Raw genomic sequence first — 27,749 nt, forward strand, 5'->3', positions numbered from 1 at the left:
CATCTGAGACTGCTATAACATGAAATATATGCAGAATGCAGGTAAAACAGAGCAGAAGGCATACAGTTCTCCTCCCAAGGAGTACAGTCACAAGTTTAATTGATGCATTATTATTTTAACGATCATCATCAGCATGGAAGCATGTTCTCTGGAATGGTGGCTGAAGCATAAATGGACATACGAATGTTTAGTATATCTGGCATGTAAATACCTTGCCATGCCAGCTACAAAAGTGCCATGTGAATGCCTGTTCTCACTTTCAGGTGACATTGTAAATAAGAAGCAGGCAGCAGTATCTCTCATCAATGTAAACAAACTTGTTTGTCTTAACAATTGGCAGAATAAGAAGTAGGACTGAGTGGACTTGTAGGCTCTAAAGTTTTACACAGTTTTGTTTTAGAGTGCAGTTATGTAACCAAAAAAAATCTGCATTTGTAAGTTACACTTTCACAATAGAGATTGCACTTCAGTACTTGTATGAGGTGAATTGAAAAAATACTATTTCGTTTATCATTTTTACCATGCATACATTTGTAATAAAAATAATAATATAAAGTGAGCACTGTGCACTTTGTATTGTAATTGAAATCAATACTGAAAATGTAAAAAAATTCAAAAATATTTAGTAAATGTCAAGTGGTATTCTACAGTTATAAGTGTGATTAATCGCGATTAATTTTTTTAATCGTGATTAATTTTTTTGAGTTAATCGCATGAGTTAACTGCTGTTAATTGACAGCCCTAGTAATAATAATTTAATTCTACCCATTTTTGCATCAGTCTTGACATTTCTCCCGCATGGAGGCAGAGGCTGGAGGGGCAGCACCCCTTCCCCCCTGCCCTTGCCACAGCCATACTGTCCCACATATATTTCCAGATTTCTCCCTTGCAGTAACTACTTTCCATGGCACAAGGAAACATTTTTTGCAGGTACTTTCTACTTCCAACGTGTTTTAGTAGATTTTAGAGACACTATAACACTGTAGAACTAGCCCCACCAGTTGGGCATCCTGGGTTATATGGGAGATGGAAGGGCATGCCTGGCACCAGGCTGAGGGATCATCCCGGGCTAGCGCTGGGCAGGAGCTATAAGTCTCTTGGTGGCTGCCTGCCACCTGCACAATCCCATCCAGGGCACAACAGGCAGATGAGCCTTTGCCTCTCTGAGCGCAGGGCCTTTCTCACCACACTCTGTCCTCTGCTCCCTGCAGCGTCCATGGTTCCTCAGCGGAAGAGTGAGTTTTCTAGCATCGTGCTGCGAGCGCTGCTCACCGGGGCCTGCGTCTCTATGCTCAACGCTTGTGTGGCAGGTACGGCCCCAGCTAGATTTCACTGTCCCAGGCGCCCGCTGGGATGGGCCCCTGAAGGGTGGTGGGGACGAGGGGTGTCTGGAGCTCTGAGAGAGCAGGGGGAGACAGCTGCTTAGCAGACTGGGTCTTTGGGAAAGTGAATTGAGAAACTGCCATTAAGGGGGGCAGATAACCTGTTTGAGACCCCAGCTCAGCCCCTGAGTACAGTGAGGGAGAGAGATGGTGGTTAGGCTCACACTGGCAGGGCCAGCTCTAGACCCCAGCGTGCCAAGCGCGCGCTTGGGGCGGCCTGCCGCCGGGAGGGCGGCAGGCGGCTCTGGTGGACCTCCCGCAGGCATGCCTGCGGATGCTCCACCGGAGCCGCAGGACCAGCGGACCCTCCGCAGGCACATCTGCAGGAGGTCCACTGGAGCCGCGGGACTGGCGACCGCCAGAGTGCTCCCCACGGCGTGCCGCCCTGCTTGGGATGGCGCAATTGCTAGAGCCGCCCCTGCACACTGGTATACGCTCTCTGCTGGCTGATGCCTCTCTCTCCCAACATGCAGCCTCCCTGGGAATCTTCAACAAGGACTAGGCTGAATCCCATCAAACTCACTTTCATGTGTGACCTAAGCGTAGGGTTGCCGGGGTTCTGGTTTTTCAACCGGAAATTCCAGTCGAAAAGGCGACCTGGCAGTGTCCAGTCAGATGTACTGAGCAGACACCAAAAGTCTGGTTGCCACAGGTGGGGGGGAGGCTCTGTCTAGGTCATCAACCCGCGCCAGCCCCTGCTCTGCTGGGCTGCCTCCTACCTGCATCCCATGGGCAGGCAGGAAGCAGGCTCCGCAGCAGACTGCAGCTCCCAGCCCAGCCCTGAAGCAGAGCGAGCCCAGCTGTGGGCGGGGGAGGGGGAGAGGATTAAGCAATAAGGAGGGAGGGAGGGGAGAGAACTGCAAGTGATGGGGAGGGGAAGAGGAGTGAGCGGGGCACAGGCCTTGAGGGAAGAGGTGGGGCTGGGGGCACGGCCTGGGGAAGAGGCAAAGCAGGGACAGGCAGGGTGACCAGAGGGCAAGTGTTAAAAATCAGGACAGGGGTGGGGGGTAATAGGAGCGTATATAAGAAAAAGCCCCCAAAATCGGGACTGTCCCTATAAAATTGGGACATCTGGTCACTCTAGGGGCAGGACCTTTGGGGGGGAAACACGGGGCAAGGGCAGGGCCTCCGGGGGAAGAGGTGGGGCAGGGAGGGTCTGGTTTTTAGAAATTAGAAAGTTGGCAACCCTACCTGAGCCAGGATTGGTCCCCCTGTCAACAGAGCAGAAAGGCCCAAGTACTAACCCACTGCCATTGGCCTCTGACCTCAGCCCAAACCTTGTCTGTGCTAGGCAGAGCGACAGCGGGGTCAGCCCCAGGCGCAGCTGCCCTAGTGCCGACCAGCGCCCCGGCTTGACCACAAAGTGCTCCCTGGTGGGCTCTGTGCTGGCTGCCGGCCTGCCGCGTGGTGCAGCTGGCTGGGCATAGCTCTGCACAGGCAGATTCAGTGTCTGCCCTCTCCTCCCTTTCCAGATCTGCGGCTGTGCTCAGAGTCAGGCCCTGCTCTGGGCTGCTTTCTGTCTGGCCCCTGCCCCTGAGGACCCGGGGAACAGTGCTGCCTGGTTGGGGGCTGGAGGATTAAGCCCTTCTGGTAGAGGCTTTGAGGTCTCTCTGCAGCATGCATTCTGCCCAGACCCAAGCAGTGTGGGGCAGGAGGAGAAATGAAGCCTGCTGCTGGCCCCCCTTCCTCTGGCCAGCCCTCCTCACCCCTCCAGTGGGATATATGACCCGCAGCATCCCCTCCCCACACAGCAGTGGGAGATGCTGCTCAGGGCACAGCCCTTGGGTGACATCTTGCCAAGGTCCTGGCAGAGGCCTATGCAAAGGGCCACTCAGAGAGTCCTGGCTGGTCTGGGACATCTGTGCCCTGCGCAGGAGCAGCAAGGGCAGGCGGCCCAGATGCTTGGCTCAGCTTGGCCACCCCATAGAGCAGGGGTGGGCAAACTTTTTGTCCCGAGGGCCATGTTGGGGCTGCAAAACTGTATGGATGGCTGGGTAGGGAAGGCTGTGCCTCCCCAAACAGTCTGGCCCCACCCCCTATCTGACCCCTCCCACTTCCTGCCCCCTGACTGCCCCCCTCAGAACCCCCAATCCATCCAACCCCCCCCGCTTCTTGTCCCCTGACCGCCCCCTCCTGGGACCCCCATCCCTAACCACTCCTCCGGGCCCCCACCCCCATCCAACTTCCCCCTGCTCCCTGTCCTGATTGCCCCGACCCCTAGCCACACCCCCGCCCCCGATAGGCCCCCTGGGACTCCCACACTTATCCAACCCCCCTGATCCCCACCCCCTGACAGGCCCCCCAGGACTCCCACGCTTATCCAACCCCACCTGTTCCCCAGCCCCTGACCACCCCAGAACCTCTGCCCCATCCAACCGCCCCCTGCTCCCTGTCCACCCCCCCGGGACCCCCTGGCCCTTATGTAACACCCCAGCCCCGGCCTTCTTACCATGCTGCTCAGAGCAGCATGTCTGGCAGCCACGCCGCCCAGCTGGAGCTAGACACGTTGCTGCTCTGCTCAGGGCTGCCCAGAGGGGGGAGAGTGGGGCAATTTGCCCCAGGCCCCAGCCCTGCAGGGGCCCCGTGAGCTGCTCCGAGTTTTCTGTGGCACTTCGGCGGTGGGCCCTTCAGTGCAGCGGAAGACTCGGAGCGAGTGAAGGACCCGCCGCTGAAGTGCTGCCGAACCCTCGGAGCGCCGCCTGGTGAGTACAAGCGCTGCAAGCAGCAGAAAAAAAAAATAAAAAAAGCACGGCTCTACCGCCGCCGCTTCATTCTTCGGTGGCAATTCGGCAGCGGGTCTTTCCCTCCGAGAGGGGGGAGCTTGGCTGCAATTTTACAGAGTCGGCGCCTCCTTCCCGCTCGCCTCCTTATCTAAATATTGGGACAAATGGCGTCCGGATCATACATTGATCGGGACGCAGGGTTAAATATCGGGACAGTCCCGCTTTTATCAGGACATCTGGTCACTGGAGCCAGCGGGCCCATAGGGGGCATTGTGACTGCCCAGGTGTAAGGGGGGGGGCGATGTCACTGTGTGGGCGGGGCTATGCTGATTGCCAAGCATGCTCACTGCATGGGTATGCAGAGGCCTGGCGCAGACTCAGGCTGAGCTGGATGCTCCATGGGGGTGCTGGGCCCTTGAGTGCTCCTTGCACAGAGAGGGGTTGTGCTGGGGGCAAAATAGCCTGGCCCGGGGCCCACTGGAGCTTCCCACTCCACAGCCGCAGCCATGGGAAATAGCCCACATCTGCCACCCCCCATACTCCCGGCTCCGTGTGTGCTTCCCTGCCCTGTGCACGTGGTGTACCCCAGCCCACTTCCCCACACAATCCCAAAGCACCCCCTGCAAAGACTCACTCCCCACTGGAGCCCTGTGGTGGTGGGAGGTACAGTCCCTCCTTTCCAGCTCCCTAGGATGGTGCTGAACCTCCAGGAGGGCTTGGGCCGAACGCAGCTTTATGCCACCTTTGCTCCTCTGCGGCTGGTTCTGGGCAAATGTCATGCCGGTGCTGGCTGTGCTCTGGCTGACAGCACTGCCCCACAGACCCCAGCTCTCCCATCTGCCTGCTGTCTGGCAGGATCTCCTGGACACCTGGCACATTTGGGGTTGGGCCCAGAGCCTGGCTGGCCCCATAACACCTGCTTGCAGAGCTGCCGTTGTCGGCTTGTGCAGCCTCCCGGGATGAACCTTGGGACCATTTCAAAGACAGGCCCAGGTGCTTCTCTCTGCCTCTCCCAAGGGCCACATCGCCGAGGCACCGTCTGCTTAGGCAGAGCACACCCAGGAGATCAGAAACGCAAGGAGGCCAAGCGAGCCACGTACGGCTGGGAATGACTCAAAGCCGCGGCAGGGTCCCGACTGCTGCAGGTCCTGCAGGCTTGGAGAGGCTCCCTTAGAAGGTGTTATGCTGCTTCCCGCTCCAGGCCACTGGGTCACTGGCGTGAACACAAGGCACCGCTAACACATGCTGGCCGTGTCTGAGCTCAGTAACACCCCGGCTAACAAACTCCTTCTCCCTGCCCCCAGGCATCCTGTACGTGCCCCGAGGGGAAGTGGCCAACTGCTCTGCATTCCTGAATATGACAACCTTTAACACCACCAGCTACGACATCTACATGTGCTGCCGGCAGCTGTTTGCTAAGTGAGTTTTTTGTCTTTGTGTGTGGCCTGGCCACACTGGCTGGGTGAGGCTGTTGCCTGGCCTGGGTCTGCATCTATGTGTGGGAGAGGGGGGGAGCTGGTCCTTTGGGAGCTAATGGGTCTCAGACCCACCCACACCAGTGCAGTGTGGCATGGTGCAGTACCCCCTGTTGCCACTGGGGGTGCAACCTTCACTTAAAGGGCGCAGGGGGAAAAAGCAGGGTCGCCGGCGGTGTCCCAAACAAGAGCCGATGGCTCCGGTTGGCAGGGCCCAGAATGGGCCCAGCTTGAGGGGCTGCGATGGCACATGTTGAACTAGTTCTCAGAAGGCCCTTCGCGCTGTAGCCTGGCCCGAGAGCCCAGGTGGGACAAAGGGGAGATTTTTGAAACCAGTTCCAGGCATTGGCATCACAGCGATCACTGACTGTTTTGCAGGCCAGCGCCAGTGTGATGACGGTTCCCTCTGAAACTTTTTGGTTTTGAAAAAGGGCTGATGGCTTTGAATGATAAAAATGTGCAAAAAATGTCACCTGGCCACAGACAAAAAATGCAGCAGCAGCAAGAGGCCTGTTGCAGGGAATGCAGGGGTGGGGCCTGACCCTTGTAGTGGGTGTCTGGGGGGGAGAGGGCTCTCAGCAGAGGGCAGTGCTGAGCTGTGGAGAGGCTGCATAGGGCGAGGAGGGGTTCACAGCCTGGGGAAGTGGTGGGACAGATGAGGGTTGGGTGCAAGAGGCTGTGGTGTTCATTGGGCATGTGGGGAGTGGCAGGGTAGAGCTGGATGGATGTGGGAGAGGTTCAGACTAGAAGACAGTGTCACCAACCCCAGCCATTCAAAAATCATGACTCAGGCCCCAAACTATCATGAGATTTTTCAACTAATACAACTGGGTCTGTGTTTGCCTTCTGCTGGCAGAGCCATTGGTGATCACAACTGGGAGAGCTAGACACTGCCTTTTCCCCAGTGAAATCCCAGAATCTCTTGTAATCACCTGACTCCAGGAGCTGGGGCTGTAAGGAAAACCCCCACTATCACTGGGCTCATGATAAACTCTCTTGGCTGGGCAGCACTGAAGTGGGGGAGGGCATTAAGGGGAGCCAAGCCATCCCAGTCAGACGGGCCGGGGATTCGACGCTCTGGGCCTTGGGGAGAGGAGACCCGTGGAAGTGGGTGGGTTGGTGGGAGTGGGGAGGGGGGTGCTGTCCTGCGTGTGGTGTCAGGCCATGGCGTTCCCAGGGATTGATTCCATGGCAAGATGTTTGTCTGGTGCAACTGACCCTGACTGCACTCTCCCTTCCAGCACTGTGCTCAGCAACAATGGGACCCTGTCCTTCACCGGCAGCTGGGTGGGACTCGAGTTCAGCATGGCCTCTCTGACACAGTGCTGCGGGCACTACAACAACACAGTCTGCGCTGGGCTGCCCTAGAGGAGATGGGCAGCCACCCAAACCAGCACTCATCCTTGGTGCCAGCTCCCAAAGCCCAGTTACAGCCTGTGTGAGAGCAGGGCATTAGCCAGGCACTGCTGGTCCATGGCTAACCTTCTCCAGAGCACAACGGGCACAACCCCATTGGCCTTTCCTCCTCTACTCCCTTTGGCTGCACTGCCCAGGAGCTGGGAGATGCTGTATTTTTGGCTCGACTCTCTACCTCCCTCTAGCCCCATGAACCTCCCAGACGACACAGGACAGAAAACAGCCAGATTGCTCCAGCTGGGGATTTCCTCTGCCAGTCCCCATGGGCTGTGCGGCTTACAGCAACCGCCCTGGGGCTGGCCCCAGAGCCAGGGAGCACCAGCAGGTTCCTGGGTGGCTCCCCAGGCTGGGCCCTGTTGACAATCCAGGCCTTATCTGACCAGGCCCTGTGGGACTTGCTGTGTCTTTGTGGTTCCGGTGTATGCCATGGTGGTTAATGCCCTGCAGGCTCCCTTCCTGCCCCGCTGCTGGGCAAGGGGCCTTGTCCCACACATTCAAGGAGGCTTAATTTATGTTAATACGACCTACTAATAAAACCATAGAGAGCCCTGGGTGTCTCCAAGCTCCTTGCAGTGCTCCTGGCCCAGCCCTCCTGGCTGGACTGTGCAGCAGCCACTCATCCAGACAGCGAGAGGCCACCCAGCCTCGCCCTGGGCATTTAGGCCAAATTTTCAGACGGGCTCAGAGCTCATCGCCCACAATTGGGGCCTGATTTTCAAACGCGCTCATGCCCCCTTCCCTCCCCCCATCTCCGTGTGCGAACAGGGGAGCTGGGCTCTTTGGACAAGCTGGGGGGCAGGGGACGCTGAGCCCTTCTGGAAACCCCAGCCTTTATTCTGCCCTTTCGCTTGGATCCGCTGTCAGCGCTTTCCCACCATGCACCTCACTGGCGCGCCACTGCTCCCTGCCAGCCCCCATCACTACAGCCATCACTATTCCTGTCCCACTGTGCTTAGCCCTGTTCAAACAGGCAGACAGACAAGATCTCTCCCTGCTCTGTCACAGCAGGTACTTTTGGCTCTCATCCCCAGCTGAGCCCCTCAGCACCTTTGTGCTACTGATCCTCACAACACCCAATGAGGTAGGGTTGCTGCTGGCCCCATTTCACAGGTGGGGAACTGAGGCACAGCAAGACAAAGGCCCAGATTTTCACTGGTACTTGTCACTCCATGTAGCTTTGCAAGGCCTAGGTGACTTTGCTGGCTGAGTCCCATTTTCCAAAGGGACTATGGGCTAGCTCCACAAAGGGATTGCAGCACCGAACCCAGAGTGGAGGCTGGTCCTGTCATCAGAAATACTTAACTCGTCACTGAGATGTGGGTGCGGCAGCTTCAATCCCTGCTCCAATAAGGAGACATAATGGAGCAGCTTCACCAAGGAAGGGGGCCAGAGCCCCGCCCTGGAGTACACCCTAGCCTGGGGGGCAGGGCAGTGGCCTGGAACATCAGGGACGTGGCCCTACTCTGCATCAGGCAGAGTGGGGATTTGAACATGGGTCTCTTGTCCTGGGCGAGTGCTCTGTTCATGGGGCTATTCGGGATAAGGGAGGCACCTCCACCTCCTGCTGTGCTCAATGCGGGCTGGTCTGTTGATGTTCCCCAAGGCAGCCTCTAGCACCCCCTGCCATTGGGCCCTGCAGGAGAGCTGAGCTGGGGACATGACTAGTGTGCAAATCCTACTGGGGCTTAGGAGCAAGCTAGACACTAGGCATCAAGCCAGAGGCAGCCATGGATATACCCCAGGGTAGAAAGTTAAGTGCCATGGGGACTTTACCAGTGCAAATCTAGGCACCTAGGGGGTTAGGTGGCCACTGAGCAGGAGTTTTGAGGTTCTAAATTTTGGACTTTGGCTCCTTAAGTGCCAGGCACCCAAATCCCATTGTGGATCTAGCCCTTTAGGAGCCTCAGTCCTATTGTATGTCGAAGGGATTTAACCCTTGACCTGGCCTTGAGGCTGGGAAAGATGTGTGGGGAACATGCCTGCAGTTGGCCCTCAGGGAGAAGTGAACACCGAGATTGTGGGCGCAATGCACACGCCTGGCCCGGGAGGGTTCGGCTGCATTGTGGCAGGGCGGTTTGATGCCGCATAGCCAGACTCACACTCACTCAGCTTGAGCTAGCATGCTAAAAATAGCCGTGTGGCTGCTGCGGCACAGGTGGCGGCTTGGGCTAGTCGCCTGAGTCCATGCCTGCCCAACCATCAGGGTCCAAGCACAGGCAGCCAGCCTGACCTGTAACAGCCCCAGGGCTGTTCTTAGCTCGCTAGCTCACGCTGAGCTACTACCAGTCTGTCTGCCTGAGCTGGGAACACATCCTCAGCTGCAGTGCAGACAGACCCGAAATGCACCTGCCTACATGGCACTCTGGGAAGCAACAGGAGTCGTGCACTGCTACGGCCACTGCACTACCTTCCTTGGTGTGGGCTGCACCTTTGGGAGCTGGCGCAGAGCAGCAGGTGGCCTCCACTGCCACCAGCTCATTCTGGGAGCCAGAAAGAGACCTCTGGCAGGAGATGGGTTCCTGACCACAGTTAGCAGCACTCAGCGGTGTCAGCCATGCTCTGTACCAGGTCGCATGGTCACTGCTAGATTTCATCATGGTTACTATGGCCTTCTACCCTGGGTCCATTCGTGGGGGGTGACAGCTTCCAGAGCAGGGCAGAAACTGCTTCTGTGTTGTATTGCAGTGATGCCTGGGGGTCCCAAGCAGAGATCAGGGCCCCATGGTGCAGGGCTCTGTAACAATATCAAAAAGTCAGTCTGCCCCACAGCGCTCACAGATTTATGGAGAGCCCCAAGGCCCAAGTTGGGGAGGAAGGCAAAGGGAGCAGTGAGAGAAGTCGGTTAGCTAGCAAAGGCAGAACAAGAACCAGTGGCTGGATGCTGAAGCCCTTGGCACAAGCTACCGAGGGAGGTGGTGGCTTTGCCAGCTCTTGATGTCTCTGAATCCAGCCTGGACGCCTTTCAGGGAGATGGACATTGCCTAAACCCATTATTGGCTCACTCCAGGGGTAAGCAGGGGAAGGGCTCTGGCCTGTGGTATTCAGGTGGCCAGATTTATTGATCTAATGCTCCCGTCTGGCCTGGAACTTTAGGTTTTTGCATGTTGATCATTAGCTTGTTAGGCACCTGCCTCCTGGGTCACCAGTGCCAAAATCAGACTTACCCAGGTTGGTTTGTAATAAAAGGTCCTTCCTCCCTGGCCCCCAGACCCAGCTGCATTGTGAGACTGGGCCCTTTATTGCCTCCAAACCTAGACACACGTCCCTAGGGAGCGCCTGGCCCCTGCGCCCTCACAGTAACACTGAGCATCTTAGACACAAGCTCCAATCTGCCTCATGCACCTGATCATCCTGCCAGAGCAGGTGGGGCACAACAGCGGTAGGGGGAGTCCATGCCTGACCAAGCCAACAGGGCTGCTGCAGACTAATCCAGGCTGTGAGTCTGGGGGAGAGGCAATGCAATGGTAACAGCTGAACAACTCCATAGCGGGTGCATGAGTGGTCCCAGGGGGCAGCCCTGAGAGTTATTCAGAAACTTGTCTAGCTTCTGACCTGTGGCCCTTCAGGGCAGGGTCCGTCCCAGCACCCAGCCTGCACCATCCCCACTCAGGCAGATCAGTGGAACTTCCAGAAGTCCCTTATGCACCAGAGTGTTTACGGCAGGGGCTCAGGCATAGCTGCCCCGGTGCAGCCAGGCCCAGCTGCTATTGCACTGCCACATACACCCCTGCAGGTTACCCCTGCTTGAAACAAGGATCAGCTGCACAGGTGCAAATGGCAGCATACGACAGCTTTGCTCTAGGGGGTGGCAGCTACACTGGGGTAGCCCCATGGCTGTAACCAGAGCAAACAAGGCCCACATCATCCTAGGGCAAGAGGTGAAATCTATCAGGCCCCAGAAAGGTCGAGTTCCATCATGGCAAAAGGAGAACAGGAAACTCAAGGTTGCGTCTTAGGGCTCGTTTGGCTCAATATGTTTATTAATGAGCGTTCAGAAGGCACAACGGTATTTACGCTAGTCAAGCCCAGAGAGGACTGCAAGGCACTGCTGAGGGACCTGATCCAGCAAGGTGAACTTCACTGGTGAATAATACAGTGTAATACGCCTTGGAGGGAATCCTACTACTATGCATCCCAGGGGTCTAATTTATCTGTGTGGCCCCAGAAAAGGGAGCTGGGCATCCCTGTGGGCAGCTCAATGAAAGCCTCTGCCCAATGTGCAGCACGACCAGTTACAGGCGCCAGCAACGTGTTTAGGTGCATAAGGACTGGGATTGAGAAGAGCAGTGAAAACACGATTGTGCCATTCTCTAAACCGCTGGTACATTCTCTCCTAGCCTGCCGTGGTCAGGTCTGGTTACCCCAGCTCAGAAATCCTGGTGGCCAGAGAGCAGGTGCAAAGATGAGGCAGAATACAGCTGGGGGAAAGTTTTCCTGAACAGCTTAGCCATAGAGAGTTTGGAAAAGAGGGGACATGGAGAGATATGTAAGGTTAGTTTGGGGCTCTTGTTTACGCTCCCAGGCAAGCAGCCCAAAGGGAAGCCCAGTGAAATTGAAAAGCAGCAACTTTCCAACTGGAAGAAGGGAACTGCTTTTAAACACATTATAGTTTATAAATGGAACCTGTGGAACTCCCTGCCCCAAGCGCTGAGGGCCAGAGCTCAGCAGGCTTGAACACAGAATGAGAACTGGATTTCAGAAAGGAATTCATTCAGGGACGTTCTCCGGCCTGTGTTACACACACGGTCAGCAGGATGGTGAGCATGGTCTCTGCTGGCTTTGGAATGTATGATCTGAAGAATGAGAAGCGATGCAGCTCCATGAGAGAGAAGGAAGATTTCAAAGGGCTCCAACCTTTCATACGTCAGGGCAGAAGCCAGCCCCACTTGATGGCTCAGGAACCAACGTCACTGCAGCCATGTGAGTGGGAGTTTCACATCGCTGGCCAGGCTCTGGTGTAACTCACCAGCAGGCAATGGTGTTCCAGCAGGGATGACTGGGATCCATTGGGTCTCGTCACTGCACTCCCCAGAGTTTGTACCTGCCTTGGGATGGGGGCTGCAGCTGTGCCAGGGAGGTGCTGGCTGAGGCACTGGTCTCACGACCCAGGTGGTGTCAACTACCCTACACCTGGGAGTGGGTGCAAACAGACTAGAAAAATGAAACCCCTTCTCCTTTGCCGCCAGCACCACACACAGTCCCCCTCCTCTGCCCTGGAAACAAACACCTGCTATGCTGAGCTTTGGGCAACACGCTGCTAGGCACCATATCACCCCCCAGCTAGCGGAAGAGCAGGAAGGAGGGGTATCTCGGCCCCTCCAGCCGGGAGAGACGCACTGGAGAGCAGGCCAGTCCATCGCGTTTTATTGCACTCGTGCACACCCAGTTGCCAATACACAGACGAGTATGTACACGGTTATCTTACAACGGGCTGACTGAGAGCAGGAAATGGCCCTCCTGGCAGAAGGGCGAAGCGCAGCCGCAGCCACGGAGTGCGAAGCACCAGCCGGGCAGCTCTCTAGCCCAGGCAGCCGGACCTGCAGCCTTGGCTGGGCACCCGGCGTTGTATCACCACAACACTGCTGCTGCCAGCACCAGTCACCTCCATTGGGTCTGAAGTTCTGTGGCATCCCAGTCCCATGCCCCATGGTCACAGCTATTCTGTGCTTTGAGCCCAACGGGACAAGGGCTCAACAGCTCCCCTCCCCCTGAGCCAGCCAGACTGACCCTTAACTGCACTAGCGGGCGGCTCAGCCTGCGGTCACTGCTAGAAGAGGGGAGTTTTTACAGTGAGTTAACAGGCCCCAGCTAGCTCCTGTGGGATCCTAGTGGAGACAAGGCAGGGGCAGCTTTAACCGCAGTGCAGCTAGGCAGGGGCACCTGCGGGAGGTACAACACTGACCTCCCCAGCTACACAGCAGGAAAAACTGCTCCCTGTGCCTTGGCACTGCTAGGCATTCACAGCAAGAGAGCTACTGTGTATTCCCTCTCGTAACACACAGCCCAAACGGGAGCCCTCCCTGTCCTCCCGCGAGCAGGGATCAAGAGGGAGAAGGAAATCCAGCTGCACCTGTTACTGCGCTGGGGCATTATGTCAGCTGCTGGTGGTACCCGAGCAGGAGAGCAGGCGAATTAGCAAACCAGACTCAACCCTAGAGCAGCCAAGGCAGCGTGTAGCTTTCACACAAAATAGCAGGTCAAGATAAGTCATGTGAAAACTACCCCCAGCCATGTCTGCACTAGGGCTTCCCCTCCTGTCGGCTGGCCTTTCCTGGCGAGGATGAGGCCTATGGGGGGGTTGCAAACCCGGGCTTTCGGCAGCTTTGTGCGGGAGAAGGAGGTGGGGGCTGGTTTGTTTCCAAGGTTGGCTCTGCTTGCGCTTTCCCTGCAGGAGCAGCCAGAGGCCGTGTCTGCGCTGTGGGGCTTTGCCCTGCCAGGGCTGTTGGGAAGACTCAGGCTGGCTGCTGTGAGCCTATAACCCGTCACTACAGGGAAGCCTTCCCTGCTCCGGGGTCGTTAGCACTGTTACCAACACACCAATCAAAGGGCACCGAACAGCGGCTCACACTCACAGAACGGGCTTGCCTCCACTAAAGTTTCACCTCCAGTGACCTGCTTGCCTAGGCCGAGCCCTGGGGTGAGCCACAAACACTGAGGCAGTAACACCCCCAGGCAATAAGCAACCAACCAACCTGCGGGCAAATCGCTAATGCAAACAAGCCCCTGCTGCTCGGCGGCTGTGATGCCCTCACTTCACCGCTTCCCCAGCCCAGATAGGACCTGCATTCTAATGGAACCAGCAGACAGGGCATTTTCAGGCCCCCAATCCCTGCCACGAAGAAGCAAGAAGAGAGCACATGGCCCATGTCTGCCCCTTTAAACAAGGCCACAGCCCCGCTGCCAGCCACGCTGGGAGGCAGTAGCCAAGAGAACTTGTGCCTGAGCCAAAGTCTGGCAGCGTAAGCCACAGGCACATCTTGCTCCCTGCCCCCGGCGCAGCTACATGCCAGCACTGAAGCCACGAGACCTAGAGACAAACCAGAAGAATGGAGGCCTGTGGGGGCAGGGCTTACAGGCCTGGGGGGTGAGAGGCACGCAAGGCTGGGGCTGTCTCTGGGAGGCAAAGGAAGGGCTCGCCTGTTGATCCCAGGAGTGGGAGGGTGTGTAGAGGCAGGGCAGAGCCGACAGGGCACAGCTGGGAAGGTGGGTTCGGACCCTCCCTGGATCCAAAGAGGTGAGCGATAAGACCAGATGAATGCTAAATTACTGGGCTAGATGCCCAGGTGCACCAGAGCAGCTCTTGGCATACAGGGGCGATAGGGAATGTGCCATCTTTCCACCGCTGAGCCTGGGGGCTGAACTGGCACCCCAGCATGAGGTAGAACAGCCTTGAGGTTGCACTAACTTGAACAAGCTCCCAAGAAGCCTCTTTTCCTCTCTTTCGGAGGAGCAGGACGTTTGAACTCAGCGTTCCTCCCCGCACCCGCCCCTCTGTGCTGGCAAGACTGGCACCCACCTACCACTGTGATTGGCACATTACAATGCAGACACCCCAAGCACTTCCACTACCATAATCGACAGGGAACTAAGTGGTGACATTTTAATTGTGCCCGGTAGACTCCAAAGTTAACACTCCCAGCTGAGAGGCCCCAGGCAATGACTTGGGCGGACAATGCTGCATTAGTAACACGTGACACACATGTGGAAGATTGGCTTTGCACCGCTTTGCACCACGGAAAGCGAAGAATCTGCCATATGGTTCTGTAGCAAGGGCTGGATGCTGCCAGACTTTCCAGGCCCGGAGAACCACCGAAAACACAGGGCCATCCCCACGGGGCAAAGAGGAACCAAGCAGGCTGTCTAGTCATGCTCCCCCTACAGATTAGTGAGTAGGTAATGGGCATGGGGTGGGACCGGAGAGAGGTGCTGAACTAGCCGGGCTCAGGGAAGCTACAGCAGAGGTTATTAGGGCCTGTGTACGGCCCATGAGGGACCTGGGGTCAGGGATTTCCACTGGGAGGAAAACACCAGGAGGTGCTGCGAGCCAGGGGGGACCAAAGAGCTACCACGCCTTTGTGGCACACATGCCCGAGCGGGGTCAGTGCACTGTAGACAGCTGCAGGCTGGCAGGGTAGAGCGGCACATTCCTAGTGGCACACAAAGGAGCACCAGCCTGCTCGCTCTCCTCCAGGGGTCGCCAGCAGAGAACACCAGGGCCAGGCGTCGGAGCAGAGCCAGAGAAAAGCCAGCACAGTCTAAAGGAGGGGTTCGGAAAACGAGCCTCCAGGTCACCGTCAGGCAATGGCCAGTGCCCCCTGGTGATCAGGCTGGCGCACTGCCCCAATACCCTCTGCACAGGGCACTGTGGCGCCTGCATGGCCCTGGCAGCTGAGGCTTCTTGGCAGGCTGGCCGGCCTGGATAAGCTGTTGCTTTAAAGAGGTAACAGAGATGAGCTGCCGTGCTCCCTGCAGCGGCTGTGCAGGCCCTGCCGTGCACCGAGCCAGCTCCGGACCACTAGGCTACCCAGGGCCCCCCTGCACTGGCGCCAGCCTAGTCACTGCTTCACTCGCACACCACACAGAGCGCAGCGCAGGGGGCGTGCTGGGAGCCACAGGAAGCGGCGGCGGCTGGGTCCCCTTTCCAGGTGTGCGCAGCGGCACGCTGCCTGTGTGGCTGCACCCAGGCTCTGGCTACTGCAGCTGGCTGGACCTGTCGCTCTCCAGCGCTTTGTGCTTCGGGGCCGGCTGGGCCTCCCCAGCTTCAGTGGATTTCCGGGAGGCTTTGGGGCTCACGGCGCCCTTCCGGGTGCCCTGGGGGCTTGCCAGGCCTTTCTTCTGCAGCTGGGGGCTGGACTGGGCTGAGGGGGCCTTCCTGCCCAGGGAGGGGCTCTTGGAGCCCTTGGGCTTGGCTGGCTGCTGCAGGCTCTCCAGACTCTTCAGACCCAGGATCTCACAATAGCGGTTACACTGGTGGGCAGCAGCAAACTGGTCCAGCAGGGCCGGGAAGCAGCTCTCCTTCAGCCCCTGGTACCTGCCAACACAGCCACGCTCAGGGCCAGCGCCCTGCCAAGGGGCTTCTGGGCCAGGGCGCCCCTCTCCCCACACAGCCCCAGGCATGGCGAGCAGGGAGACAAGACGCCTGGGCTGCTGCCCTCTGGGCACATAACCCTTTCTGGGTGGTGGGTGGGGGCACTGACTTTCCACCGGGCTCCCACCCCCTCTAGGGCATTGCTGCAGGTGCTCACTGCATGGGCCATGGCACTGCAGCAGGGGGCAAAGCAGCTCCTGGACCCACCATTGTGTCCCCCCTGCCCCAGACCCAGCCTCCCTCTTGCAGCCCCCACTTGCCATCACATACCCCCGCCCCCCCCAGTTCCCCTTCACTTCCCCTCCCACCCGCCATCACACACTAAGGAACTGAAGCGGGAAGAGAAGAGCAGCAGAGACAGGCCTGGGGCTGAACCATGCAGGAGGAGGACAGTGCTATGGCTGGCCGAGTGATGGGGAAGGAAGTGGGGGGGCAAAGTCACCACAAGCCCTGCAGAGAGGCTGGGGCAGCCCCATCACGTGGCAGACACAGCCTGGGGTAGGGCAGAGCCCCCACAGCCCCTCTGAGCAGCAGGGGGTCTGCCAGCTCTCTGCCTCGGCCCTGCCATCACTTACCCTTTCAGCTTTGTAGCTATCCTCACGTTTGTGATCCTCCACCCAACGCCTGCAAGGGAAGGGAACAATCACCAGCCTCAGGCCGAGCCCGATGCAGCTCCCCCGGCTGCCAGCAGAAGCCTGGCCGCTAATTCTGCCAGGACAGCAGGATTTGGCCCAAGGAGTCTCCTGGTTGGGGTTCAAGTCACTGAGCCCACCGCAGGGGCAGGGTGGGCATGAGAGACACCGGGGGGGGTCCCTGTCACCCCTGCATGGGCAGGGTGGGCACAAGGGGCATCAGCACAGGGTCCCAGTGTCCCCTGCGCAGGCAGGGTGGGTGCGAGGAGCACGGGGGGGGGCATCACTCCTTCATAGGCTGGGTGAGTGCGAGGGGCACCGGCACGGGGTCCCAGTCACCACTGCATGGGCAGGGTGGGCACAAGGGGTACCGGCGTGGGGTCCCAGTCACCCCATAGCGGGCAAGGTGGGTGCGAGGGGCTCCGGCACAGGGTCCCAGTCACCCCTCCAGGGTCCCAGCAAATCACGTTTAGGCCCTGAGTTGCCCTCTTTTCAATTGAACGCGCCTTTAGCTCTGTCCCTCTCTGAATTCCCTCCTTCACACAGGCTGGCAGGGCCGCTAGTGGAGTCACAGAGAGCCTGGGGAGGGGACAGTCCTACCAGGAAAGGAGCAATGAGCAGTGACCAGCCTGCAGAGCCCCTCCATACAGAGACCGCAGCAGCCCCCACCAGTGCCGCCCCATCATCCAGTGGAGCAGAGATGGAACAGTCCCCATTTCACACCTGGCTCAGAGAGGTCACAGGCCAGGGCTTTGCGGGGGCTCTGGGTTTGGGTGCCCTGTCAACACGCTTTCAGCCGCTGGCTCCAGCTGCCACTGGGCATTCTCTGCACCTCTGCAAATCAGGCCCCAGGGGTCTGGAGTTGGGGATCATAGAGGAGAGGCTCTTTCTGAAAGCCTGAGGCCAAGGCCCTCAAGCCAGTGGCTGGCAGAGACAGGAACAGAGGCCAGATCTCCCGGGTTCCCACCTCCAGGTGCCAACGCAGGCTGCCATTCCAGTACATCCTTGGTTGATGCAATGCTATGGGGGAGAGACTACTAGGGAAAGGCCCTGCCTGCCACCATGCCTGGCAGATGGCAGGGGGGTGGCTGGAATCCTTGGCTGAAGGAGATTTTCCCATCTCCTTTTTCCAGCAGCCATCACTCCCTTGCTCTCTCTCAGGAGCGGGGCTGCCCGGACACAGTGCTGGGTGGTGTGTCGTAGGGGCACCACTGCCCTGGGCCCTGTGGCTCTGGGCCAGAGGAACCAGGGACTCCACTTTCACCGGGGACTAGACAGCCGCCTCGGCCCGTACCTTCCATGTCGGTCACAAGGATATTTCCATTTGTCCACTGGTAGAGCCAGTGCTGGAAGGCGCAGCACTTCTGTGCGATCTCTGAGCTGCTCTGCACAGCCAGGCTGCCGTCCCGCTCCTTCACACAGTACCGCTCAAAGGGCCCTGCCAGGTCCTCCTCGATGGTGGCGTATGGGACAGTGTTGGCAGGTCGGTAAATGAGATACAGAGGGATGATCCTGGACAACAGTAAATGGCCCGGGTCAGCACAAGGCAAGCCAGAACGCAGGCTGATGGGCTGGCTCTGTGACTAGCATGCAGAGCACATGGCGGACCCCAACCCAGAGCCCACCACCCCGAGCACCATCCCCTGTCTGCTCCCTGGGCCGGGCAACAGCCTGTCTGCAAGCTGCCCCCACCTCAGCCATGATAGCAACTGGACCTGCTCACGTTAGCCCAGGCCCTGGGCCCTCCCCACACAATGCTCCCAATTCGGCTCTGAGTGCACCTGTTAACGAAAATGGGCCACCGGATCACTGGAGCGATGGGGCGGAGGAGGCCATGCCGGTGCCACCTACCCCGGATCCTCCCTCCCCTGTCCCAATGATGCTCGGAGGCCATGCTGCCCTGTGGCCCCTGCATGCTCAGGATGGCGGGCAGAGGCCCAACTTACTCGGGCACCGCCCCGAAGTCTGGGATGGCCCGTGCTTCAGCAGCAAAGATCTTGCAGTACTCCCGGCTAGAGTTCTGGATTTTGCACTCCTGGGGATTCAAGCAGAGTCATTATCACTTGCCCTGCCCCCTGCCAGCAAGCCAGCTTCAGACAGCATCCTGCTCCTCCCGGAGAGCTCAGACGGGCACCGGGATGTATCCTCGCTGGCAATCACGGGACAAAGGGCAGCTCAAACCACCAGAGCCTCCCCATCACGCAGTGTGGGGGACAGCAGGCATGATGGGTAAGAGCACTGGACAGCCATGGAGCAGACTATGGGTGCTGGCCCCTGCCCCTCAGGGCTTGTGTGACAGCAGCTAGCCCAGGAGCAGAGAAGCAGGCAGGACGCAGTCTGGGGCTGGGCAGGCAGCACAAGGGACAGCTCAGGAGAAGCAGGCAGTGGCAGGAAAGCAGAGGTCAGGGGGTAACTGGCCAGAGGGGCCAGCAGGCCAGGAGCCGGTGCCCAGGCTGGGGGAGGCTGTTCCAGGCATTGGGATGTGCATGAGGAAAGGCAGATGAGGGAAAGCGGGAGGAGAGAAGAGGAGTGGGGCCAGGGTTGGACAGGCTGGCGGGTGCAGGGGGGCGCTGAGGAGTGGCACTGAGCTGGGTAGCAAGTGGGGAGCAGGCCAGGTGGGCAGGGGTGGGGGGAGCATGCTGGGCAGGAGCAGTGTGCCAGGTGGGGGGAGGGACATACGAAGTAGAGTGTGTGTGTGCAATGCAGGCAACAACAATCAAAGCACTGAGCCAAGTCAGGGTTTTCAGGCTGTCCCCATACTGCAGGAACAAGGGGGTGTGGCCGGGACCCGCCTGCCGGGAGCATGGAGGGAGGGGGCAAGGCCGGGGCCCGCCTGCCGGGAGCATGGAGGGAGGGGGCAAGGCCGGGGCCCGCCTGCCGGGAGCATGGAGGGAGCGGGCGTGGCCTGGGCATGCCTGCCGGGGGGCCTGGGCCCACCTGGATGGTGATGTCGTAGTTCTTCTCGATGAGCGTGTTCTCGTTCTTGGTCCCGAAGACGATGAGGTTGTGCACTTTGAGGATGCAGGTCCGGCCGGACTCGAAGACGGGCTCCAGGCCGTAGATTGTCCTGGCGCGCCAGGCTTTGCGCAGGAAGCCGGCGCCCACTTCCATGTCCTCGCTCACAACGCGCCCAAAGAACTTGTCCCCCCAGTAGCCTGAGTCGGCCAGGCCCTTGGCGAACACCATGGGGGTCATTTCGATCTCCTCGCCGACTGGCGGAAGGAAAGCAGCGAGTTAGTGGTGGCAGGCACTGCTGGGAACAGGGCAGCTGAGCAGGCACTAAGCTCTCCCTGCCGGAGTGTGCAGCAGGGGCAGCAGGTTGGGCCCCTAGTGCAAAGAGAGATAGGGAGGGCAGCACACTCAGGCCCAGGAGGAGGAGGGTGGGGAACAGCTCCCGCTGCATGTTAGCGCCCTCCCTGGCTGACTGGTGGCATGGAGCTGGAGGAGCCCCTCGCTGCAGGGCCTTGGGAAGAAGCTCCAGCTCTGCGATCGGTGAGCTTGACGTCTGGCTGGCATTAGCCAGCTGCCCAGCACAAGGCCTTGCACAGAGACACCGGCTCGTTAGGGAGGAATGGCTGGATCCAGCCATGCCGCGCTTTGTGGTCACCTCTCCCAATGGGCACCCTGCCCCACCCCGGCCCAGCATCAACATGTGCCATGAGGGGGCACTGAGCTTACTCTGAGCCCAGCAGTAAGGGCCTGGCCAGCACTCACTGCACCTCTGGCTGCTCCCACTTTACCTTCAATTTCTTCTCTGGAGATGAATCCCGACAGCACTAGAGGAGAAACAGAGCCCTGGCTGTTAGTGCCCTGAGGTGGCTGGGCCTGACTATCAGCTGTTCATCCCAGCCCCCTCCCTGCCCCCCCTAGGGACAGCCAAACCTGAAAGTGCCCTGGCAGTGCCCGCGCACGCCTGCACCGGTGTGACACAGTAACTACACCGAACGCTGGGCCCTGCTGTGCCCTCGCTCTCAGGGCCCTGCTTGCAGCTGGGCCAGACGCCGGAGGGAGGAGCAGTGGGATAGGGCCCCTACGCCCAGGGCCGCCTTGTCAGAGAGACCAGCAGACAGGCCTTCAGGAGAACAGGCCAAGGCCCAGCCATTGGAGGGACTCTCGGCACAGGGCTGGATTCATTCCCTGCCCCAGGTTCAGATTGCTGGGTGATGGAGCATGGAGAAGGCTCTTTACCGCAGGCCAAGAGTTGCTCACATTCCCCTCAGGAAGAGCTTGGAATCGTAACCTCTCAGCTCCCACAGCTAAAGCGCTGTTCCCAGCCTGCGCAGCCGGGTACCCCCTGGTGCCCCCCGGCCCCCCATACCCCACCTGCTCCCATTTCCCCATCATCCAGTACCCAACCCACCCCCTGCATCCCTGGCCTCCCATCACCCAACTCGCACCCAGCGCCCCTGGTCCCCACATCACCCAGTACCCAACCGACCCCCTGCTCCTCTGGCCCCCCGGTTAGCAGGTACCCAACTCGCCTCCCCAACACTGTCACCCAGTACCCCTCCCAGTCCCGCTCTCCTGTCCCCCAACTCATTGACCAGTATGCAACCCACCCCCTCACTCCCCTGCCCCCCATCACCTGGTACCCAGCCCATCCCCCTCTCCCACCTCTTGTCCACCCTATCACACAATACACAATGGCCACTGCCCACTCCTGATCTCTCTGCCCCCTCCAATTGCCTGGTATCCAACCTGCCCCCACTCCTGCCCCCATTGCCCGTTATCCAACTCATTCCTCTGCTCCCACCCCCGACATCCAGTAACCAACCTCCTCCTCCCCCACGCCCCATACCCAACCCACCTCACCTTCTGCGCTGAGTAGGAAGTCGGTGGAGTCGGTGCCATACTCATTCTCGATGGTGCACTGGTACACGCCACAGTCCTTCCGGGATGCCTGCACAATGGCCAGGGCTGCCTGCCCCTCATCACCTGAGCTGAAAGACAATGGAGCCAGCCTGGAGATTAGTGCTGGGCAGCCCTGTAGTATCTGTATTGTGGTAGGGCTTATGAGCCCCAGCTGCGGACCACAACCCTACTGTGTGAGGAGCTGTACATACCCACCCATCCAATGAAAGGACAGGCCCTGTCCCACAGAGCTTTCAATCTGACTTCAGCCTTGCAGTGGGTACATGTGAATTGAAAGCCACGCGAATGCTACCAGGAGTGAAGTATGCAGCACATTGGGAAAGGGATCATCCTGTGTGATCCAGCGAGACACAACCCAGGGGGTCTCAGGAAGCCATCTTGCTGCTTCCTGACACTCAGGAGCTATGGGATTATTATGATTTCCTGTAGATTGTACTTGATGAGAATGAAAAAGAAAAGAGACACAACCCCTTTCCCACAGCAGTCCCCTTAAACTCCAGCAGGCTGGGAGGATGACAGTTTCTCAGATTTGAGTCCTTCTTTTTAGGGGACAAAGGTGGGACTCTTCCTCACATTCTCTGTAGTGAATACAGATGCAAAGAATTCATTTAACTTCTCTGCAATGGCCTTGTCTCCTTGAGTGCTTCTTTAGCATCTCAATTGTCCATTGGCCCCACTGATTGTTTGGCAGGCTTCCAAATTGTTTTGCTGTTAGTTTTTAAGTCTTTTGCTAGTTGCTTCTCAAATTCTTTTTTTGGCCTGCCTAATTATAGTTTTACACTTGACTTGCCAGAGTTTATGTTCCTCTCCTGGAGCTGGCTTTGCTGTTGCTAAATCAAAGCTCGTTTGGGTATGTCTACATAGGCTGCAGTCACACCTCCCGGTTGCAGTGTGGATACACCCTCAGAGCTGATAAATGCAAGGGGCAAGGCTAGATTTAACACATCGGCCACAGGATATGCACAATGAGTAAAATACAGCAAAACTGACAGATTACCTCCGTCTGGCTTCTGCTACAGGGAACTCGTCCTTGTACCACGTCAGCTTCGAGTCACTCAAAATATTGAAGAACTGGCACCAAAGTTTCAGGTTTCCTGATGCATCAGAAAATTGTTCTGCTCTGATCTTACGAATCAGCTGGGGGGCTAAGGACAAAGGTGCAGAGACGGGAGTGGTGTGAGACCAACAACATACATATCAGTTCCACTCCACAGACTAGCCCTTGGTCATTCAGTCTTGTTACCAATCCCTGGGATTAGCATACGCCCGTAGCACAGCTTTCACCAGGCAGGCTTTCAAAGTGCTACACAAACAGATACAAACTATATAAAAGGAGGAATGCAGCACAGCAGCTGTTCGCAACAATGGGAAATGAAGAAAAATACCAGATCCAACCTGAAGTGCCGAGGGAACTCAAGGAGGCAGAAGGCTTTCACCAGAGTGGGAATTTTTGCTGTACACATCTGCTTTTTCCCTTGGATCTCAAGTGGCCCCAAGGAGATATCTTCAGTTTTACAGCTCATCTGAAGGCTAGTCTCTTCCTCCCCACAATGCCTTCAGAGACCCCAACAGCACTGACCGCGAAGGTGGAGTGCCACCTACGAGTCTGCACCACCACTTCCTGCACCACCAGTGTAGTGAGTATCTCCCATCCTCCTCCGAGCCACCCTGACCTAGCTTAGCTTGTCAGGTGGCAGATCTCGGCACTGGGTGGTCAATGGCACCAAACCACTCTTGTTTTGGTGGCCTTAACAGAAATTTGATATCAACACTTTAAAATATGTAAAATATGAGACAGGAAACAGATCGGCCAGTGCTGCAGTGGGACCGAGGACTGTTCAATGCTCTCCAAACTTTACTTACTGCATAATCAGGTTTGTATCTTTAATGTGGGGGAGTGGAGGGGAAAGGTAAGGCAGCCTATACCAGGCTTCCTCTTTGTGTGCAGCACAGCAGAGACCAGGACAAGCTTTCAGATAACTTAGCCTTCACTGATGTAAGCAGAGTCTGGATGAGCTCTCCCCTGACACCTAGTGGTGAGCTGTGGAAAAAGACTTCAGAAGCTGATGTTGTTTGCGTAGGTGCTCAGCATGATGGGATTGCTTGTCCAAATGATCAGTTGTGGCTGGTGTTGGATTCCCCAGTCTCCTTGTCATTGGGGCAGGAGTAATAAAGGGTTGTTATCCTTGTGTGTAAACCGAGGGCAGTAGAACTGTACCTGGCATTTCCCAATGGAGGGACTCACCCTCAACTGAACAACACTCGCTAGGCAGGGGACATGGGTTCCAAAGCATAATAAGCTGACAGAAGATGGGAGCAGATGTTGATAGTGGGTGGTCTGGGTCTTGTTTAAGGATTATAGACACTATTGGATCTTGTCTTTCTCCATAATATAATAAAAGTACTAATTTAGATTAAATTGAGAATCTTGTTACGTACTGCAGAAATGAAATCACTGATATCTAGATCTAAGAATTAGATTTACTTTGGGAGAATGTGTCTCTTGCAAGAGACTACCCAATATGCACCAGCAGTGAGACCCCCCCTAAATAGCTGAAATCACTAAGAGCTGTGATAAGGAGGTGGGGGCCTGAAGACATCTTAGTGAGTAGCCTGCTGGGTGGCTGGCAGAGAGGCGTGGTGAGCAGCGAGCAGAGAATCTGGTGGAGATGGCCAGAGCAGAGCCCCACAGAGGCGTGGCAAGCGGCTGTTGGGGCAATGAGCGAGTGCCTGAGCAGTGCAACGTGTAAGGTGCCTCCTTACCCCCTCCCCCCCACCTTTCACACAGGGTGGGAGATGAACTCTGCAGATGAACCTCTGAACTCTGGGGCTGCACTGGCCAAGGACAGCAACTGTGAGTGGGGTACAGAGAAGGGATAAAGTACAGTCAAAGGGACTTTTGGGTTGCTGGACTTAAGACCATCGGGGAAAAGGACACTGCCCAACTTACTTGCGGCTGGGTCTTTTTGCTCATGGTTTGTGTTTATGAACCCTAGTTGCAGTATTTTCCCAAATTAATGCTGAGTTAATTCCCTCCTTTTATTAAAAGTTTTTGCTACACTCAGACTCTGTGCTTGTGAGAGGGGAAGTATTGCCTCTTAGAGGTGCCCAGGGGGTGGTGTGTAATTGCCCCAGGTCACTGGGTGGGGGCTCGAGCTGGTTTTGTGTTGTATTGTTGAAAAGGAACCCCTAGATGCTGAACCTGACCCTTGTTGCTGCTGGCTCCACCTGGCAGAAGCGTTACACTTAGATCCCTCATGACACAGAGATTGGGCAAGTCCCATCTCTGGTAACTCAAGTGATCACAGCATCGTCGCTCTAACACCGGGAGCCTCACAGTGAGCTACAATGTGGTCTACAGTGGATTCTCCTTTGGGGGCTCTGCAGATCCTTGGGTCCCAGCCCTTATCCTAATCCTGGCTCTGCTCCTCCTAACCCTAGAAAGCCTCAGCAAAGCCTGTCTCTCTAGTGTTGCTGGCGGTGGGTGTCTCCTGCTCTTGGTACTGTCTGTGTTCCGGATGCATACTCTAAACGGGGGGCCCTGGGTAATTACTTAGTAACTGTACAGGCTTTGGGGATGTGAACTGCTCAGGATTCTGCTCTGCTTTCCAAACTACACAGAAAAGGAGGTGGATCCTTCCCCACCTGGGCTGAGAGAAGGGGACACTGGTATCTGAAATGGCAGGGTTCTTTACCCTGGTGTGACTTCTCCATTCACCTGCCTTCAACGGGAGCAGGAGATGCCCCTTCGGACTGGCCTGTACCCATGTCAAAGGAAGGACAGGCATGGGTAGGTCTGGAAACCTGTGGAGATTTCAAATTCTGCATGTTACCCATTCCCAGATGTCCTGGTGGCTCCCTGCTACTGCAAGGACTCGTCACTGCTTCGTGCTGCTGTCCTACGTACTCCCACAGCAACCCCTCCAGGCTCTCAAACTCTGGGGGTTAGTGTGTGCCATATGCAGGGGTGGGTAGAGTGTGTCTGCATCTCTCCTACCTGGGGGTATCCCATGCTGTCCTCGCCTCTCATGCTTTTCTTACCTTTAAATGGGTTGTTTGTTTTCCTTGACTCCCCTGCCTGTCCTTCCTGCTTGGTAACTTCAGGGCCTTCCAGGGTCTTACTGATTTCCTCTGAGGGCTCCTCGTACGCCTTGGGAACTTCAAGTGTCGCCATCTTTCTGAGAAGGGTTGGGGAGTGTCGGTCCATAGGAGGAGACAGAGTTGGGACAGGGGCTTGTAACAGAGCTGGGTTCTTCCTGGACTGTCGGGGAGACACAGTGGGGCTGTCCCTCTTCAGATGCACTTGGCTCTCTGAGGCTGCAGCCTCTGCCTCCTCCACCTGCTTGCTTTTGGCCAAGTATATCTTGCGTCGAGCCCCGGAGGCAAGCTCCTCTGGTGTGGCACAAGGTAATGCTGCAACCAGGTCACTGGAGTTCTCCTTCGTGCTGCTTTCGAGATGCAGATCAGAAAGCCCATCATCTGCCTGTCCTGTTCCCTCCAGGGGCACATTACCCACCACGATAGAAGGGACAGAAAGCTGGGCAGACCCTTCTGGTTCAGATGCCTCCCTAGCTGGCAGTGTGCTACATGCTAAAGGACTGATACCCAGAGCCTCTTTGCTGGTAACTAACTCTTGGTTAATCATTCCCGTGAGCCTTCTGGACGTTCTAGGGCTTAAATGCAAGCTCTCTGCACTTTGGAAGAGTTGGTTATTTTGCACCCTTTCTAAGATTTTCCTTGATGTGCCGGGGCTTAGCCCTGCAATGCCCACTTCCAACAGTGCTTTCTCCTCCCCAGCAGGCTGGCTCTCTTTCTCTTCAGTCTCAGTGTCCTTCTTTGTGGGGCCCTTACTTTTATCCGGCTCCGACGAGGACATTTTTAAAAGCAGAAGTAAATAATTCTTCAAGGAGGACACTAGGTTTCTGTGCTGTACTTTGTGCTCCAGGGATACCTCCCCATCCGGAGTTCTCTCTTCAGCCCGCGGAGTGAGCGGTGCCTCCATTTTCAGTTCAGATGTACCTGTAGAGGTCATGCTGTTTCTCCCAGCTGCAGCCGCTGGCTCTTTGCCTGGAGTCACAGCTCTCTGCTCACTTTCCTCCCCACTCTCAGGAGTCAGTGACACAGGTGCCAGCTTGGCACTGCGCTCCATGGCAGGGCTGACTGGAAGCCGCTCGCGGTGAGGCATAGCAGCTAGCATTGGTGCAGATTCATTTGTTTTCCTAGTCTCCATTTCTCTTTTCACGTCACCTGGTGGCTGGGCTGCCGATTGTTTCCCATCAGCAGGGGCTTCTTTAACTGGAGAAGGGGAAGCTGAGCCTGGTGCTTCCACAGACTCGGAGATCTCTGCAATGGCAGTGGGATGCAGCTCTTCCTTACTCACCTGGGTGGACACCGGAGTTGCCTGTTTAGGCACCCAGGACACCCCACCCACCACTCCATCTGCTTGCTGTGAGGTCTCATGGAAGGGCTCCACAGGGTTCTCCTCTACCTCTGTGCAGGACAAGCTGTCCCCTAGCCAGCTTCCAGCTGGCTCTGTTTCTGCAGTTAATGGCTGAGCAATCTTCTCACCCTCCCCCATTCCACTCCAGCAGGCACCTGGTTTAAGCAGGGCTTTGCCTCCAGGCATACGACTTGCTTTCTTCAATGCTGACCCAGCTGTAGCTAGCTCCTCATTCTCCTCACTTGGAGTTGGTCTTTGCTGTGTCTCTTTGCCTGGGAAATTCAGGGAATGCCCTGCTCCCTCCTCTTTCCAAGGTGGATGTTCCTCCCAGCGGGGCTGTGTGAGGCCAGGAGAACCAGCAGGAGGCCTCTGGGAACTCTCTTCGCTTATTTTCAGCATCCCTGTTCCTCGCGGCCTGGGGCTGGATGGCTGTTTAGACTGCTCTGTCTCTCTCTCCAGGCAGATGGGCTTCCCTCTTGTGAGCTCCTTTAATTGGCTGCCTCGAGGATTAGTGTCCTCCGTTGGCTCCAGCGCTGAATGTTTCAGGTCACTGGTGGAGGACACTACCTGCTTCACTGCCTCCCGAGCCTAGGAACAAAAGGGAAACCATGATTATGTTATTGCCTGGATTCACTTGGTGTTAACTTAGCACCCTGGGCCCATCTACACTACACTGCACGGGGTCTGGATACCATATTGGATCATGGTCTGGTCTTGCCTC

The 27,749-nt window shown here is 57.2% G+C and overlaps 2 protein-coding genes across 3 annotated transcripts in view; one reads left to right on the forward strand and one right to left on the reverse strand.

Moving 5' to 3' along the window:
* The window catches only part of LOC123344636 (sodium/nucleoside cotransporter 1-like), a 53,820-nt gene extending 46,282 nt beyond the window's left edge, over positions 1-7,538 (forward strand). The window contains exons 16-18 of the mRNA XM_044981061.1: positions 1,212-1,310; positions 5,410-5,524; positions 6,822-7,538. Of these exons, the coding sequence (XP_044836996.1) occupies positions 1,212-1,310; positions 5,410-5,524; positions 6,822-6,948 (341 nt within the window). The 3' untranslated portion in view covers positions 6,949-7,538. The remainder of the gene's footprint in view (positions 1-1,211; positions 1,311-5,409; positions 5,525-6,821) is intronic.
* A 2,073-nt stretch (positions 7,539-9,611) lies between these two features.
* ALPK3 (alpha kinase 3) overlaps positions 9,612-27,749 on the reverse strand; it is an 88,856-nt gene continuing 70,718 nt past the window's right edge. For both annotated transcript variants that reach the window (XM_044981077.1, XM_044981076.1), the window contains 9 exons: positions 25,630-27,616; positions 22,586-22,733; positions 21,529-21,656; positions 20,457-20,492; positions 19,654-19,928; positions 18,663-18,751; positions 18,011-18,228; positions 16,660-16,708; positions 9,612-16,027 (listed from right to left, as the gene is read on the reverse strand). In XM_044981077.1, the coding sequence (XP_044837012.1) occupies positions 15,688-16,027; positions 16,660-16,708; positions 18,011-18,228; positions 18,663-18,751; positions 19,654-19,928; positions 20,457-20,492; positions 21,529-21,656; positions 22,586-22,733; positions 25,630-27,616 (3,270 nt within the window). In that variant the 3' untranslated portion in view covers positions 9,612-15,687. The remainder of the gene's footprint in view (positions 16,028-16,659; positions 16,709-18,010; positions 18,229-18,662; positions 18,752-19,653; positions 19,929-20,456; positions 20,493-21,528; positions 21,657-22,585; positions 22,734-25,629; positions 27,617-27,749) is intronic.

This window comes from Mauremys mutica, chromosome 11 (assembly GCF_020497125.1).
Source record: "Mauremys mutica isolate MM-2020 ecotype Southern chromosome 11, ASM2049712v1, whole genome shotgun sequence".
NCBI classification, from domain to species: domain Eukaryota; kingdom Metazoa; phylum Chordata; order Testudines; family Geoemydidae; genus Mauremys; species Mauremys mutica.